The sequence below is a fragment of the Topomyia yanbarensis genome, chromosome 1 (genome assembly GCF_030247195.1).
Source record: "Topomyia yanbarensis strain Yona2022 chromosome 1, ASM3024719v1, whole genome shotgun sequence".
Lineage (NCBI taxonomy): Eukaryota > Metazoa > Arthropoda > Insecta > Diptera > Culicidae > Topomyia > Topomyia yanbarensis.
The window spans coordinates 215828151-215845064 of NC_080670.1; the positions used below are offsets into that span (position 1 = coordinate 215828151).

At 39.0% G+C, this 16914-nt stretch overlaps 1 protein-coding gene across 1 annotated transcript; it reads left to right on the top strand.

Annotated features, from left to right (window-relative positions):
* Nucleotides 1–1521: 1521 nt before the first annotated feature.
* LOC131676502 (ubiquitin-like protein 5) lies at nucleotides 1522–2100 on the top strand. Its single transcript, XM_058955568.1, has 3 exons — nucleotides 1522–1691; nucleotides 1753–1891; nucleotides 1966–2100. Exons 1-3 carry the CDS (start codon nucleotides 1653–1655, stop codon nucleotides 2007–2009), a joined length of 222 nt encoding a protein of 73 aa, XP_058811551.1. The 5' UTR covers nucleotides 1522–1652; the 3' UTR covers nucleotides 2010–2100.
* Nucleotides 2101–16914: the final 14814 nt, after the last annotated feature.

Genomic DNA, 16914 nt, shown 5'->3' on the forward strand with positions numbered 1-16914 from the left:
TGCGCCAAACCAGCTATCGACACGAATGCGCTTGATGTCGGATTGACAGTCAGTGTTTCGGATGGGTAATTCGACCCTGATGACAACTCTGGTTCACGACAAGTATGTTTAACCCAAGGGGCAGATCACTAGGGGCATTTTTAAGAATCACCGACTTTAAATGCATTTGATTCCATCAAATTTATAATTTATTTTGCGTTGCGTGTAAGACGTCAAAACCTTTCAAAAAATTACCTTTTTTTTAAAAAATACAAAACGTCGAACAAAGTGAATCAATGTAGGACGTAACTTGAACAAACTTTTCTGCGAGGGAGTGTAAAGTTGATGCAAAAATGGAAAATGCATTTTTTCTAATTTGATGCAAATTTTGTTTACCTCCCAATTCAATCGACAAAGCGGCAGAATACCAAAGCAGTTAGATAAGTCTACACGCAGAAAAAAAATTAGTGAAAATAAACAAATTTTGGATTTAAATAACAATTTTCCCGTTTGATACAGTGACAAAAAAGATTCAGGTTTGATTCAATCAATACTGTTGGTTGAAATTGGGTCATTAAGCTATATATAGTTTTCCGTATCATTCGATAAATTTTGGGTCCAATATACATAATAAAACATTATTTCAAAAAAAAATTTCGTTGTAATACGTAAAAATGATTTTTTTTTGTTTTTTTAAATAAATCTTATGTAAACTTGGCAACCATACATAGGAAAACTGCGGTTGTTTACATCTGGCCTATCAGGACAACACCCAAAATGAAAAAAAACTATATGCAATGGATGGTGTTTATGTCAAATAAAAATAACCCTCCGGGAAAACCGAGAAAACATGCCATAATTTTTTCTGACAGGGCATCATTTGTCGTGAAATTCGATATCTCAAATCCTTTCTATAGTGTCAAATCCAGACTGTCAACATATTTCTTTATTTTAAATTTTAATATTATTTCCACGTTTTCTGAGTTGGAAAAAACATTGTTGCAATCACGAAAATCAGCTTTATCGATGTATGTAATAAAAAACGACTTTTTTTTCTCATTTAATGACCCAATTACCAACAAAGTTCGAAGAAACAAAAACAAATCTTTTGTATTAACCAAAGGAGAGAACAACTCAAATTTAATTGAAATTAAACAAAGATATTGTTGGTTTTTAACAAAGACATCAGTTAGATCTAACAAATTTTATTTTGATTCAACAATGTTTCTTTTTAAAATGTAAACAGAAGTATTTGTTGAACTAAACCAAATACATGCTTTCGAAAAACGCCCATTTCAGTTTGAAACAGCCATTCGCCACGTTTTAGATTCAACTAAACGTTTTGTTGATTCAAAAAGGCCTGATTCTTCTGCGTGTATGTAGAATCCAGCACATTGATATCGAAGCATGATACGGTTGCACAATGTTACTGCTGGCTCAACATCACCACCTGGGCAGACAAAACTGCAATAAAACGTTCCTCGGGTTAACCGAAATGCGGCTCTGTTCAACGAAACGTCACATTCGAGTACCGACCGAACATCAAAGCAAGCAAACCAAAACAAACGACGCGATAAAAACGTTTTCATTCTTCGCGCACACCGATTCCAGATTTCGATTCATATAAATAGCCGGTATTATTGCAACAAAAAATTATTTTATTGATCGATAAGATGCTGGAAATAACTTGCAATGATCGGCTTGGCAAGAAGGTAATATGATTATTAACATAATTTGACCAGATAACTAAAACCAACCTACTTTCCTACTCAGGTTCGCGTGAAATGTAATCCGGACGACACGATCGGAGATCTGAAGAAGCTGATTGCCGCCCAAACCGGCACCCGGTATGACAAAATCGTGCTGAAAAAGTGGTACACCATCTTCAAGGATAACATTAAACTATCGGACTGTGAGTTGATTCTGTGGGGAATATACTTTCTGAAATGGGGTTTCTTTGACCATGTTTTTTTTTGTTTATTTCAGATGAGATTCACGACGGAATGAACCTGGAACTGTACTATCAGTAGGAGGATTTGGGAATGTATTTATATAAGTTTTTTTTAAATATACTGAATTGCTACACAATCGTGTAAATTATGAAATAAGAAAAAAGATTAACAGTAACTTTTGGTATCATGTTCTCCCTGTGACTGAAGTTATTCGCATTGTATTGTAGATTTTCGAGAAGGTAAAAGACGTTTAATACCCGATTTCCGTTAAAAACTCGAATCAATTACTTTTTTTAATATTTGGTCTTCAGTTCTTGCGCTTATTGTAGCATCATGTAACGATCTGGACTAGTTTTTTTAACCGCAAATATTTAAATTTTTAATATTGTAATTGGAAATGCAAATCATGCGTTCGAAAAAGCGAGCCGTACTAATGCAGAATAAAGCTGATGCTTTCGGTATATTCCGTTGCAGAATATGTAAAAGATCAAAATTCAGTATTTTGAGAAAGACGCTCAACGTTCCTTTTGCAATCGATGCATGTTTCCAGTCGCAGGGATTAGTCTCCGACAGTTAAAGAAACTACTCCCTGTGGCTGAAAATATTGCCAAGCCGCACTGAGAAATTGTTGCGACGAGATTTTTCGCTGTTTTTCGTCGAATTCCTCGAATAGAAATCAATAAGAAAATTAGCAGGTTCACATTGTAGGGGCAGAACTGTATAACAAATTTGCATTAAAATAGAAAAAAATGCATTTCATTTCCATTTTTGTATCAACTTTGTACTCCCTCGAAGGAAAGTCTGTTCAACAAACTGATCCACTTTGTTCGACGTTTTGTTGAATGTAGGGCTAGTTCTTTGTATAATTCATCACAAGTAATCTGCCTATAGTCCACATTGGTACTGGTTGATTCAGATGTCGTTTTTTATTGATAAACACCGGGCCAGTGGATTGCACTGGTTTGGCACTTTTCAGCAGAAGTGGGAATAAAACTCGTCTAGGGGCCTGCTCTTCTGCTAGAAAATGCAACACCAGTGCATTTGCAATCCACTGCTCCGGGATCTTTCAATGGAAAACCCCAAGAGACTATGGTATAAATATAGACGATTACTGTTATTGAGTTATTTGACGTCTACGGCATCAACACACTTGCAAAACATATATGTATAAGAAATAAGAGTGTGTTCGTGAGACTTCCCACCTGATTTAACTTCATTTGTCAAAACTTTCACCCGATTCAACCTCAATCTCGCATTAGCACAACTGAAGTTGGATTATGAAAATGAATGAAACCGTTGTCAAATATACTCGAAAGTTTCAAACAAGGATTTATTTTGCATTCGTAGGAATTCAATTAAAAATCATCCTGAAGTTTTATAGCATAGAGATATATTTATGGTTACATTTAGAAAGTAGAACCCTATCTGTGGATGTAATAAAATGCGAATTGCAATCATCATTTATTTAACCAATTGCAATAAATTGCTTGTCAGCTCGTACATGAGTGTAAATCACTACTAAAATCTCATAATGATTTGATGATCTTAAAATAAACTTCGAGTTGTGTAAAATTCACGTTCACGTAAGTCATTCCCAATCACCGCCAGTTCAACTCGATGTCTATTGGACAAATCCAATCAAAATATTCAAATTTGGCTGCAGCACTCTGCCGGAATTTTCACCATTGATCAGTGGAATCCCACATCAATCCGCTGGCAACCGAACGGACAATCATCCCTCCGTATACAAATGATATTCAAAATGGTTCGCAATTGTCAAAATATCGATCCTCCCCCCGGCCACCGGTGACGAAGGACTCCGAGCCGGAAAATCACACGCAGAAAATTCATGAAATGGGACCCATTCCGTATGACATTCAGATTGCAACTGGGACATCCTCACGTGCCGTCCCACCGTTGTCTTTCACACCCCCTCCCGTCCGTTAAAAATGATGCGAAAAATGTGATATAGTAATTTTCACGCCACCACCCCTCCGATAGCAGCTAAACCATTTGGCACGCAAATTGGCATCCCCTCATCGCCTTCAGCCACTTACAGATGTATACATGAAAACGCCAAGAAGTATGCTTCATTCGACACAGCGCATGTGGATGGGGGCGGAAGGGGGCAGTAATTCGGAAAGTGTGAACGCCATCCATCCTCCATCGGCACCGGCAGCAGCAGCAGCAGTCATATCGCAAATATATTCTCAGCTCATGAATACCTGATTAGGCGAGGGAATTGACGTTTTCTGAATGTCAGTTGCTGCGTTCGGTTCGCTTTCTCGCTCAGTCGGTCACCGACTAGAAAACGAAACAAAAAAAAACAAAGATGGTGGAGAATGCCGCCAAAAATTGTAAGCGCATGTACGCGCGCGGTCAGCCATGAAAGTTTTTCCTCACCCGGGACCGGGAGTGAGCTGCGGCGGCTGAGTTCTGCTGATCCACGGAAGGACACAGACAGCAGAGATGCAATTATTTATTGGTTTATAATAGATTCTAATTACTAGTTTTCTACCGGCGTGCGGTTCTCGGCGGCGGGGTCGGAATCAATGAGTCTCGGAGGAGGGCATTAATGGTTAAGGCTCAGGTACTCGGTGAGTCCCATTAACGCACGTACATCCTAGCAGGCTTTTGTTTTCCGCCGAGAATCGATCTTCCATAATTTACGGGTTTCCCTCTTCAAGCGTTATTAACTATCATCATCAGCAGAGCAGCGCCTGCTTCGGTGCGAGGGTATTCGTTTCCTTACTTCCCGTTTTTTTTCTCTTGCTATTATTTTGCCGAATGGAAACCGCACTTCATTAGGAGAAAGGAAAAAAACTTAATTCATTGATGATCCTTTTTTGTGGTTTTTTGGCAAGCCTGTGGGCTCAACGAAAACCACGCCTCCGCGTTGAACGAGGCGCTACCTTTGGGTATGGGGTGTGGATGTTTATAAGGTGATTGTAATTCGTTGGCAATGAGTTTCTAGATGTTTTAGAATAGAGAATCAATGGCATGTTTCGATGGGACATAGCTGTGCGATTAACGATTCTACGTCAGCTGGCAAGCTTGAACTGGTGTGGTGTTTAAAGTTTTTCCCACGTGAGGCGGTGGTATCAGATGAATAGTATCATTTCTAGCTTTTTTCATTCAGACTAACAATAGTCTAATAAGGCTTGTAAACGCGATCAGTTTGACTCTTTAATTATAGTCGTTTCAGAGTAGATGAACTTTTGTCTGAAATGAAGGGTTTTCTTCTAAAAAGTAAAGTGCTTCCTCTTAAAAACAAGTAGAATAAAAGGTGCGTGTAAAGCTTCCAGTTTTAAGTTTCTAATAAGGTCATTGCTGCTGCGTGTTGAGATCTTTTTTCTTGGCGATGATGCATTAGCTGCGCTATCCTCTGCAACTTGGGAATCAGTCCGTCTGCCTTCTCTCGCGTTGTCGCTCACGCCTATGTCACCATCATTCCTGCTTTCATGCTGCCCATCGTCGGAAGTTCAAGTTTGTTTGTTGTTCTTTCGGGTCACTGTTGTAACTCCGTCATCATCGGCATTTGTTTCTTTGTTGGAGGTTGTTGGTTTGGAGGCATTTGACGTAATCTTTGTTTCTTCGCGTTTGCTTAGAGCATTTCTACTGGTACTGGTACTGGGCACGATCATTATTGATTTGGTGTTTGTTACTGCCTGGCCTGCAGTTGTTAGTTTAGCAACCGGCTGTGGTTTAGCATACGATGACTGCGTCTCGGTCTTCCTTGTAACAGATGGAATTTCCTTAGCAGCCTTTGCGCAAAATTTTCCGTGGTGTAGCGGCTGATTGTAAAATTGGCACGTAGGTATCTGTCCTGGATACGTGACTGAGTATATGTGACACCTTGGATTGATTTGCATTGAAGGGTCAGGTAGGAGGGGATAGGTTTTGTCGGACGCATTCTGACCACACGCACTCCGTTGTGAAAACCTGCGAAGAAGTTCCTCCAAGTATCTTCTTTAACGGTATCCACTTCTTCGTATTTTTACACGAGTTGTTTGATAACGCTAGCATTAGTACGCAGTGCTAGGTCATGTAGCTTTACTTCAATAGTGTCATGTTGTATAAAATGTCATCACATTCGACGGCGTGGTTCAAGTTGTTCTGCGAAGCAAATAATTCTGCTTGGAAAATGGTTTTGAACCTAATCAGTACCGCATGCCATAGGAAGAAGAAACCAGACTGGTCTTTTGATCATTATGGCTATCTTCATCTTCTGCTCCAAAAAAAAAAACATTATCCTAGGGGACCACTTACACGTTCTTTATGTGGCGGGGCTGATCCTTATTCTCCTGCAGTCTCCCTTGATGTTAATGGGTCCAAAGACCTCGGTTATGTGGCTACTTTAAAGTGTTATTTCCGCGTCCCTTTTATCCTGCATAAAGGGCGAACACGAAATTATTGCGACACCGAAAATGTCATGCCAATTTTCTTATCATGTTTAAAATCAAACCAAAATTTTAGGGTAGTTTTATACATATATTTACTTCAAAAATCAAAAGAAAAGTTAATCGATGGAGCCTTGAGTGTAAAATTGAACGCATTTTCGCTTGATGCCCTCCATCAGTCTTTACAGTGTCATCCGGTACCAGTTTCTCAGTTTTTTTTTCCATTTTCTGAACATGTCCTTCTCGTCTTTGACTGTCTTCTTGCTCTTCCGAGGTTCCCGCTTCATTGCCCAGTACTGCTCCATCGGGCGCAGCTCCGGACAGTTTGGCGGATTCATGTCCTTTGGAACAAAATGGACAGAATTGGCCTCATGCCACTCCAGGACACTTTTAGAATAGTGGCATGATGCCAAATCTGGCCAAAATAGCGGAGCTTCGTCGTGCTGCTGCAAGAACGGCGCTTCTCGAAGCACTCAGATTTGTAGATCTCACCATTTACTGTGCCCTTTGTCACGAAAGGCTCACTCCTCAGTCCGCAAGAGCAGATGGCCTGCCAAATGAGATATTTGGAGGCGAACTTCGCCATTTTCTTCTTCTTAAATTTGTCGTCCACATAGAACTTGCTCTTGCCGGTGAAAAACTTTAACCCCGGAATTTGCTTAAAATCGGCTTTTATATACGTTTCGTCGTCCATCGCACAGCAGCCATATTTTGTCAGCATCTTCTCGTAGAGCTTCCGTGCCCAAGGTTTAACCGTCGATTGTTGCCGCTCATCGCGGTTTGGGAAGTTCTGCACCTTGTATGTATGTAGTCCAGCTCTCTTCTTTGCATTCTGGACGTAGCTCTGCGACATGCCGATCTTTTTAGCCAAATCACGGCTTGAGACGTTGGGATTTGCTTTAATTATCCGCTCGACCTTTCCCTCCGTCTTTTTGTTCTCCGGTCCCGGTTTTCTTCCAGCTCCTTTGCCGTGGTCCAACGTCAACCGCTCCTGGAATCGCTTCAACACTCTGGAGACGGTTGAATGGTGAATGTTCAACATTTTTCCCAACAGCCGGTGCGATAGGTCAGGAAATTCCAGGTGTTTGGAAAGAATTTGTTCTATCGACTCGCGTTGGTTCACCTCCATTATCGTTGAATCGAAAAACACGACTTTGAGTTGACAGCATGTAAACAATACACATCAATGAGAAAGTGTGCTAAATTTGGTTGATTTTTACCCAATGGTAAAAAAGTTATGCCCTGTTGTATGTGTTGCAATAATTTCGTGTTCGCCCTTTACTTTCATAATCATCATCACCAAGGTCGAACAATCTGGGTGTTCGAAACATGGCCAAATGTATTTTAGACCTCCAGGTTGTTCGATTTTGGACCGCCAGTCACCAGTCTTTTTATACGGCTGCCATCCGCGCATTTACTTCGAATGAGTGCGGGGTCCACGGCCTCTTCCAGTTTCTCTTCTCTTACTTTACAGTTACTTTAACTGGGTCTCTTCTAGCATTCGCGCTACATGTTCAGCACACTGAAGAGTAGTCTGCTGTGTTTTATCAGAATTTCAATGTAAGCATGTTTGTATACTTGCTACGGCTCGTGGTTCAAAGGTTTGCGCCATTCTCCGTTCTCCCATGTCTCATGATGGTACCGAGCAACCGGGAGTATCAGCGATTTCCGTGGTACCGTACTCCACCGATTTCCACAGCGGATTCAAAACCGTTTGAATTGCCTCGTCCTGTATCGGCTTCCAAGCATTTTGACTTATACGCTTGCATGGGTTCGATTTTCGCTGCAATAGTTTCTGATTATTAGTTCTTAGTCTTCTTCATATTTTAGCTATCTTCACTTTTCAGTCTTTAGTTTTTAATCTCCAGTTTTGAGTTTTGACTCTTCAGCATTGAGTCGTCAGATCAAATCGGCTGAAATTAAAAATATTAGTTTAGTTTTGATTCTGGCACGTATTTACAATAAGAAAAATATTTGGGTAAAATATATCAATATTGAAAAAAAAAAAAACATGGAACGATCTCACCAGCGTCTTGTTCTGAATTAATTAGGCAGCAAGATTTCTCGTTCAACATCAATCAGTTGGATCGCTGGTGATGCCATATGTTAGTGGCGCCACAGTCCCAACTAAAATATATTTAAAATGATCGTTAAAGCGATCGAAGCATTTTTTCTTCGAGTGTTAAATCTGTTAGTTTGTGTATAGCTCACCTATCATTTAATGGAAAAATCAAAAATCTTGAAAATAAAGTGGCAAAGTCCTACGAAACGATTGTCCCGTAAAAAGACTCAATGGCAAAACCAGAAATTTTATTTGGCGTAATTCGTTGATTTTTTCAAATTACATCTTCGTGAATCTTACGTTCGGGCATTGACAATGTGTGGCGGAAATGCGATTAGCTCGAGCTACTCTTTAACCCGTAACGATAACTTTCACCGCTTCTTACACTAAAACCACGCAGTGCACTTATGAAAATCAGATTGTCATATACCAGCTCTGTAAACAAATGGTCCTACGTGGAGCCTATTGCCACGTCACAAATTACTATCTAACCATAAGTATTCCTACTGTCAATTGGATCATTTTTCTAGTCTTGCACTTGTCCAGTGTCTACAAGATCAAGTTCCGTCCTAAATTCACAATTCCTCTCCCGCACCAGTCCTACCTCACCGACGGACCCCGTCCCCATTTTAGTGACGTCCGGGGTACGTGCCCGGAGGGCGCCTAAAACCCCCGGGATCGAAATAATTGTCCACTTCCTCCGGCTGGCCTACGACTACCTGACTGACGTACGTGCCGCCGGAGGCCTAGCTAGGTAGAGCCAGCCAGCAAAGCAACAATCATTCTACCTTTGTACCATTCCCGGTGGCTGGCTTCTGGTCCCTACCGGGACCCTAGCGCCGCCGAGCGAAGCGCCAAAACCTGTAATATCATAATGATCAGTTTCATTAATTTTCTGGCTACTCTTCGTTTTAGGGACTTCTCTAGTCATTCAGTCAGCGGTGCTATTTGTTTGTTGTCCGATTCTAATGAATATCTTGCGGATTTGCTTTCGGGGCTTCTCCGCACGCAAAATGTTCGTTAATACGTTTCCGGTTACTGACGCCCACTCCAGTCAATCGTCATCGTCGTCGTTCGTCAAATTTCCGAGCTTCGAGGCAGAAAATCTAACCGCTCTTCTGCTATAATTACAGTTTTACGAAATCAAAAAGAGCAAATTCAAATTATACAGATATCGTACGAATTTTTTCCTTCTTCTCTCCGGCCGGATAGGATTAGGGGTCGGCACCGAAGATTCACCGCTTTTCATAGAGCAAACTAAAGCGATGAATGAATAAATGGTTGGGTTGGATATCATCATCGAGCGGGGCCGTTTTTTTGTTTGGTTAGGGGACCCTTCAGGTAGACGGACGGTGATTCCGGGCAATTTGGAAAGTCCGGAATCGGTGCTAGAGGAAATGCGTACACACGGTTGCGATAAACTATCATCATGGAGGCACCGCCCGGCACGAGCGGTCATTTCTTGTTTCGCCCTCGTAACTCCGGGCAGTTTTCCGAGCCGGAAGGTATTGCTTTTAGCGGTGTTTTGGGGCTATTAAGCTGATATCAACTTGTTTCATATCTATTCTATTGAAGTTCTATGCAAATCTGATTGGATTGGTGTTCGGAGTGTTGCGTTGAGCCAACGGTTATTCACATGAGGGATAAGATACAACCATGCTGATTTGAAATTACACTATTTCACCATTTTTACAATAAACAGTTACGGTCATTAAATAATAAATTTTAATATTACCTGCAAATTCCAACCACTTTAGAATGATGATTTTCGTATATAATTTAGGAAAAAAAACAAATCGTTTACACAGGAAAGTTGGAGGCAAACAATTGACTTCTAGGCTTTTTAAAGTGAGCGCGTAAAAAACGGGATCGTAGTATGCGTAAAATAAACGGCATACATCTCATAACCTGACAACGGTTTCAGCAACAGGGGTAAGCCTGTTTGACAGTTAACCCGATGAATATAGGGTGTTGTTCTGTTAGCTCAAATTCGTCTTTATTTATCATTTCTCGTAAGGTGCTTCGAATAATAAATAAAAAATCGCGTTCTAAGTTCATTACACAAATCACGTTACAGAATTAACTAACCTCAACCAGATTTCGGTTTAGTAGAAAAAAAAATAGTACCAACGCAGGGACTCGCAGGCAGGAGGATAAAACTTAACAAAATGAAAGCAAATCTAAATCGTTTCGAACGGAACGATCGGCCGAACGACGTTTTTTTTTCTGTCTGTTTCTCCACCCATCAGCTCAAAGGCCATTGTCAAAATTTAGCACCGAGCTCGAGATAAGGCGAAACATAAAACTGAAACAAAATATTTCTTCGCGTTTCACGATTCGCGCGATTTATAATAAATTATCCATTTTGCGTGTAGGCCTACACCACCCGTCCTTTTCACTGCCCGTACATGCGTGTCCCCACCGGTTAAATTCGATAATATGAATGAAGTCACAAAGTGCCATGTTCCGAAGAGGGAGGACAAAACAAACCAACGAAAAAAAGCTTCGAACAAGCGTTTTTTGGGTGCGCACGATGCTGAGAAGACCAGTCCCACGAAAAAATTTAAATAAAGTTATCAAAATTAATATTTCCCCCCGCCAGTATCATAAATATATTTAAGGTAGTGTTAAGTATGTTGAGATTTGATAATGTTTTGATGTTTCTTTTTAATATCAATAAAAATAAATAGTTTTATAATTCTATCCCACATCGCAGCGACGACTCTTTTAGCTGGTTATGGATCGACACAGCACCGAGGGGTGCACGTGACGTTCGGTCGTCGTCAAGGTGATGACAGCAAACGGAAAGAGCCGCCAAAAGGAACCCCGAGATGAGAAATGATAGTCTCGTGCGCCGTGTTTCCTCTAATTGAAATTTCAAATTATTTTCCGATATACGTTTTATTTATGGCATTAGTTGCTTTTGTTTGCAAACGCTGGCGAAATGCATCACTTTTGTTCGGTTTTTGTTTCTTTTTCTCTGTTTAATTTTCCTGAATACAATAATGCATGCGCATTGAATGAACGTTTGCTGAATGAATCATTTCACACACCCGCTCGGATCTGAGTTTGTGTCGTGTGGTATGAAAACAGCGAGGTGTCATCCCACGACTCGCGCGTGGGATGCCAAACACAGCCAAGTGCATTACCTCGTTGTGGTAGATAAGAAGAAAAGAATTAAGAATAGCAAGTGCCGAGTTTGTCTCACACTTGTAGATCTCCGATACCTTATTTGAAGGGAAACGTTGATCAAGTGGATTCTGGTATTGAACTATTTTCAACAACGGCAATATGGCATTTCTTCTCTCACTGTCCGCAGTAAATTTTATTATTTTGATTACTACTAACTGCACTTACCGGCAATTAACGGTTTGTCCAAAATGACAAATGTGACCCGGTCACAACTTAGACTCGGGATGTAGTAGATGTTAGCTCTAACGATTTTCCAATGATCCATTTCAGAATGACACAGACCTGAAGGTACATTCTGAGACCCATTTCTCATCTAAAATGATAATAAACATCATGAAAACGTTATAGAGCCTTGTGTGGCGCTCCTTGACGCTCCCTGACGCTCGTTATTCATTTCATACGGTTCTGTGTGATGCCCGGAAAAAAATGAAAAAAATCGCTGATTACCAAAAATACGTTAAAGATGATCCTTATCACGATAACGCAAATAGAACCTAAATTTGTGACAAAGCTCCTCAAATAATTTTTTCATCGATTTATGAACAGATTTTTCTCCGTGTAGTTTTAGAGAAAACCAGTTTTAGTTTAGTCTTACTAGCGGTGGACAGCTATTTTTGTCCGCGTCCCTTATCACCTATTTATAAGGTGATTCATCAACAGTGCTACCTTTGAGAATGATCCTTTGTTAAGCAACTTATTTTTTCCGATCCTATTTTATTGCAAATAATTAAGTAGTTTTCATTTTGCTATATTCAGAATTGCACATATTTTGTCGTATGTAATTTTAAATATTCTTTGATTTGATGGCAGTGTAAGGGAACACGTATCCGCCGGTTGATGCCAATCGAGCTGACATTTCTTTGGACTGATCAAACTAATTTCTTTGTTTGTTTAGTGTTTATTTGATCACCTAAGAAAATAATCCACTGGGCATTTTATGTGCGTGGGGAATACGCATGGTCTTGTCTGAGTGAAGTGATGACTGTTGAATCATGAATGAACCAGTTACTAGTTCTAGTAATTTGTGTAAAAATTAGCGTCATCGCTATTTTATACCATTTAAAATACGCTTTAGTTAGCTTAAAAACGCGCGCAAATAACAAACTAATCGGCCCCTTATTCAATTGTTCGCGGAGAAAGAAATTAGTAAATAATTGTCGTTTTATTTGCCCTGAAATACCAATGCTTATACACGATAAATAATACTTGTATTACGAACTCTTCAATTACATAGCTGTTACGATATATATTTCGACAAATGTCTCGAGCCGCTAAAGGTAATCGCTCTTCATGATATTGTATTGGTTTTGAAATGTCATGTTTCGTCGGATTAATAAAATCGTTTACATACCGTTTGATTAAATTAAACATAAGCAACACTCCCGACTGTCGGCAATCCGGAGCTGAAGTTGCTTTTTTACGAACCGAGCATTTACAAATTAATTCAACAAACGATAAATCTATCAAAAATTCTCGGCAGCTGGCTGCCCAGAGCAATGAACACGTGATAATACTTCTGCGAGTTGCATAGATCGTATCACTTAGGTGAAAACGTTTTGAAAAAGTTTAGAAAAAAAGGAGAGGGTGAAAATATAAAATTAATGAACATACTACGGTGTGAAGTTTCTAACGGCACAAGATTTTTCACGGGTACACTTTTGGTTTCCACTTGACGATCCCTTTCAAAATACTACTTTATATTTTCACCCTCTCCTTTTTTTCTAAACGTTTCCAAAAATTCAATAGCATATGAAAAATAGAAACCAACGTCCCAACGTGGGAAAAAATATCCATGATAATAGCGACAGACAGATAAGTGAGTTCACATTAAACATTGTAAATCTAAAACCAAATATCTAAATACAGATTCATTAGAGTTTTCCTTGAAAAAGGCCACCAAAAACGGCCGAAACGTCGCGCAATCAAAAAATATGTCGTTTGATATTCATACAAAACTGCCAAAGCCAATACCCAAACATAAAACATCCCCAGTCAATCAAAAAGGTACTAGTTTAGATACATCGTCTAACTAGACACCCAGTTGGTGCTAGTTACTGACGAGATGAATTCGAAACACAAAAATAAAACATAACTCAAAAAATCATTTTAAGAGGATCTGAATTGAGGAAATAGTTCGAATTCGCATATACTTTATGCAGGAAATCATCAAATATTTGCACGGTTTAGACGGAAGAGGTGTTTGATATGATTCTCTGCTCCGACAGTAGCACTCATGAGTTGGCTAGCTAACGAAACATAATTATCTGATCATTACTACATCTGCTTGGATCAGTTATACGTTTCCTTCCCTATCGCTAACTCCTAATTCCTAGGTAATTCAGAGCGAAAATAAATTTCGGACCAGTAATATGGACTGACGACCAAAAATGCTCAAATCAATCAAGGTCAAGTTCCGTAACGGGTTGGAGTACCAAGGCTTTACTCCCTTCCAATTTTCACACATTCTTATGTTCAAACATTTGTCCCTCGTGTTGAGAGCGGTTCAAAGCCAAAAATGGCCTCGTCTGTCATTTATATTCTAGAGTGCAGGCGTACCAATACACTTACCAACAACTGCGAAAGGTAGAGGACTATTCTACCAATGAACAATACTCCACAGACAAATTGCGACATACTTGCCGAAATTTTCAACCAAAAATTGTAGATAGGTTACTTCTGAAAAGCGAAATCTCTATCCAGCTTTGAATAGTTAGGACTTATCGAATGTATTATGTGAACTTCCCAAATGATTGGAATGGAATGATCCAAAAAAATTCTACAGAATCATCGAAAAGGATGGTCAATGACTCTATGATAAATCGTTGAATAATTTGAGGTTACAACTTGAGTCCATTTGTTTGAGAATTTCAAGAGAGCGTACGATACAGTAAAACGGAACCAACTGCGAAAGATAGAAGATTGTTGTGACCGGAGCTGTTGAGACCCAATTTGTGTCTGTTCATCTATTTCTTCTTTAATGTTTACTGTTTACCCTTTCAAATTTATACTTCTCTCGTTCTTTGTCATTCAAACATTATTCTTAGCTCTACTATTTACTTATTTCACTTTACGTTGTACTCTTCAATATTAACTGCTTACTAATTTTAAGGCAATACTCTATTGATCTGAACTCCTTATCCATCTTTTCTCTATAGGTCGTTTCACTCTTTGCTCTTTACTCTTTACTCTTTACTCTTTACTCTGTACTCTTTACTCTTTACTCTTTACTCTTTACTCTTTACTCTTTACTCTTTACTCTTTACTCTTTACTCTTTACTCTTTACTCTTTACTCTTTACTCTTTACTCTTTACTCTTTACTCTTTACTCTTTACTCTTTACTCTTTACTCTTTACTCTTTACTCTTTACTCTTTACTCTTTACTCTTTACTCTTTACTCTTTACTCTTTACTCTTTACTCTTTACTCTTTACTCTTTACTCTTTACTCTTTACTCTTTACTCTTTACTCTTTACTCTTTACTCTTTACTCTTTACTCTTTACTCTTTACTCTTTACTCTTTACTCTTTACTCTTTACTCTTTACTCTTTACTCTTTACTCTTTACTCTTTACTCTTTACTCTTTACTCTTTACTCTTTACTCTTTACTCTTTACTCTTTACTCTTTACTCTTTACTCTTTACTCTTTACTCTTTACTCTTTACTCTTTACTCTTTACTCTTTACTCTTTACTCTTTACTCTTTACTCTTTACTCTTTACTCTTTACTCTTTACTCTTTACTCTTTACTCTTTACTCTTTACTCTTTACTCTTTACTCTTTACTCTTTACTCTTTACTCTTTACTCTTTACTCTTTACTCTTTACTCTTTACTCTTTACTCTTTACTCTTTACTCTTTACTCTTTACTCTTTACTCTTTACTCTTTACTCTTTACTCTTTACTCTTTACTCTTTACTCTTTACTCTTTACTCTTTACTCTTTACTCTTTACTCTTTACTCTTTACTCTTTACTCTTTACTCTTTACTCTTTACTCTTTACTCTTTACTCTTTACTCTTTACTCTTTACTCTTTACTCTTTACTCTTTACTCTTTACTCTTTACTCTTTACTCTTTACTCTTTACTCTTTACTCTTTACTCTTTACTCTTTACTCTTTACTCTTTACTCTTTACTCTTTACTCTTTACTCTTTACTCTTTACTCTTTACTCTTTACTCTTTACTCTTTACTCTTTACTCTTTACTCTTTACTCTTTACTCTTTACTCTTTACTCTTTACTCTTTACTCTTTACTCTTTACTCTTTACTCTTCACTTCGTAAGACGCTGGAGAAATCGAATTCATGCGTCAAAATAGTCGGTGAAAAGACATCCGAGTAATTTGAGGCATTAAAAAAATAATTGCGGGCCTTTGACTCTCTAACTTCTTGTTCAACATTGCGCGGTTCTAAATTCTGAAGCACTTTCTGAGAAAACTTTGTAATAGTTTCTGCAATCCCTGGCTAATTTATTTTAAAGAAACTAACTCGTGTTTTTGGCATCCTCGAAACGTTTCTAAAGTTTGTGTTTTAAAGCCTTACAACAAGCTCCAAAGTAAGCTTCTTCTACTTCTTCTTCAAGTTTTCCGTCGGCTGGATTTCCGCTACGAGGCCAAACGCCGACGCCAGAGAGACACCTCCACTATTTGGACCTAATACCCATCAACCGGCTTTACTTCCCTTCCGAAGGAAGGCGTGGCCACAGATTTTTTACACCCTAGAAAAATTTCAGCGACCTCAGCTGATATTGAACCCAGATTAACTGACACTCAACCAGCGGCGCTGTCAAAGCAAGCTAATCATCACAAACACTTAAAAAACCAGTTAATTTTATGTCTCTCCTTCAAAACACCTCATAATATACTACACTCCTTTCTATGCACGTCATTAACCCGAAAACCGGCGATTGCTATGTTTGCCGTTTTTTTTTAAATGTCTGCGATTTCCAAATGCCGCCATCATGTCATTCTGTGGGATGGGATTATACATTACGATTTCCGGTCCTCTGGATTGCTACGATTCATTCAGAGAGTTTTATATTTCTTCTCCGAAAAATTAACAGACAACAAACGACGATCGAAGTCGACGTCGAAACACATACATACGCCTTCTTGAAATTCGTGATTTAATTCTTATCGGGTGTGGCGTGGTCCTCTTTTATTCCGAGCAACGGAAATTGCCCCTGAACAAACCTGAAACCAATTTGTCGGGGTTTTAAACCGTGTATCTGCCACCGGGAAAATTCAGCAAGTAATTCGGTGAAAATTTTCCACCTTAATGTCTTCTTCTAAAAGTATGGATCCATTATCTGCTAAATGGACGCCAAATTTTGGAG

Bases quoted from the DNA above. Each gene is read 5' to 3' on its own strand.
- LOC131676502 (XM_058955568.1), top strand. From the start codon at position 1,653: ATGCTGGAAATAACTTGCAATGATCGGCTTGGCAAGAAG. The intron at 1,692-1,752 runs GTAATATGATTA...TTTCCTACTCAG, and splicing joins ATGATCGGCTTGGCAAGAAG to GTTCGCGTGAAATGTAATCC. The intron at 1,892-1,965 runs GTGAGTTGATTC...TGTTTATTTCAG, and splicing joins TAACATTAAACTATCGGACT to ATGAGATTCACGACGGAATG.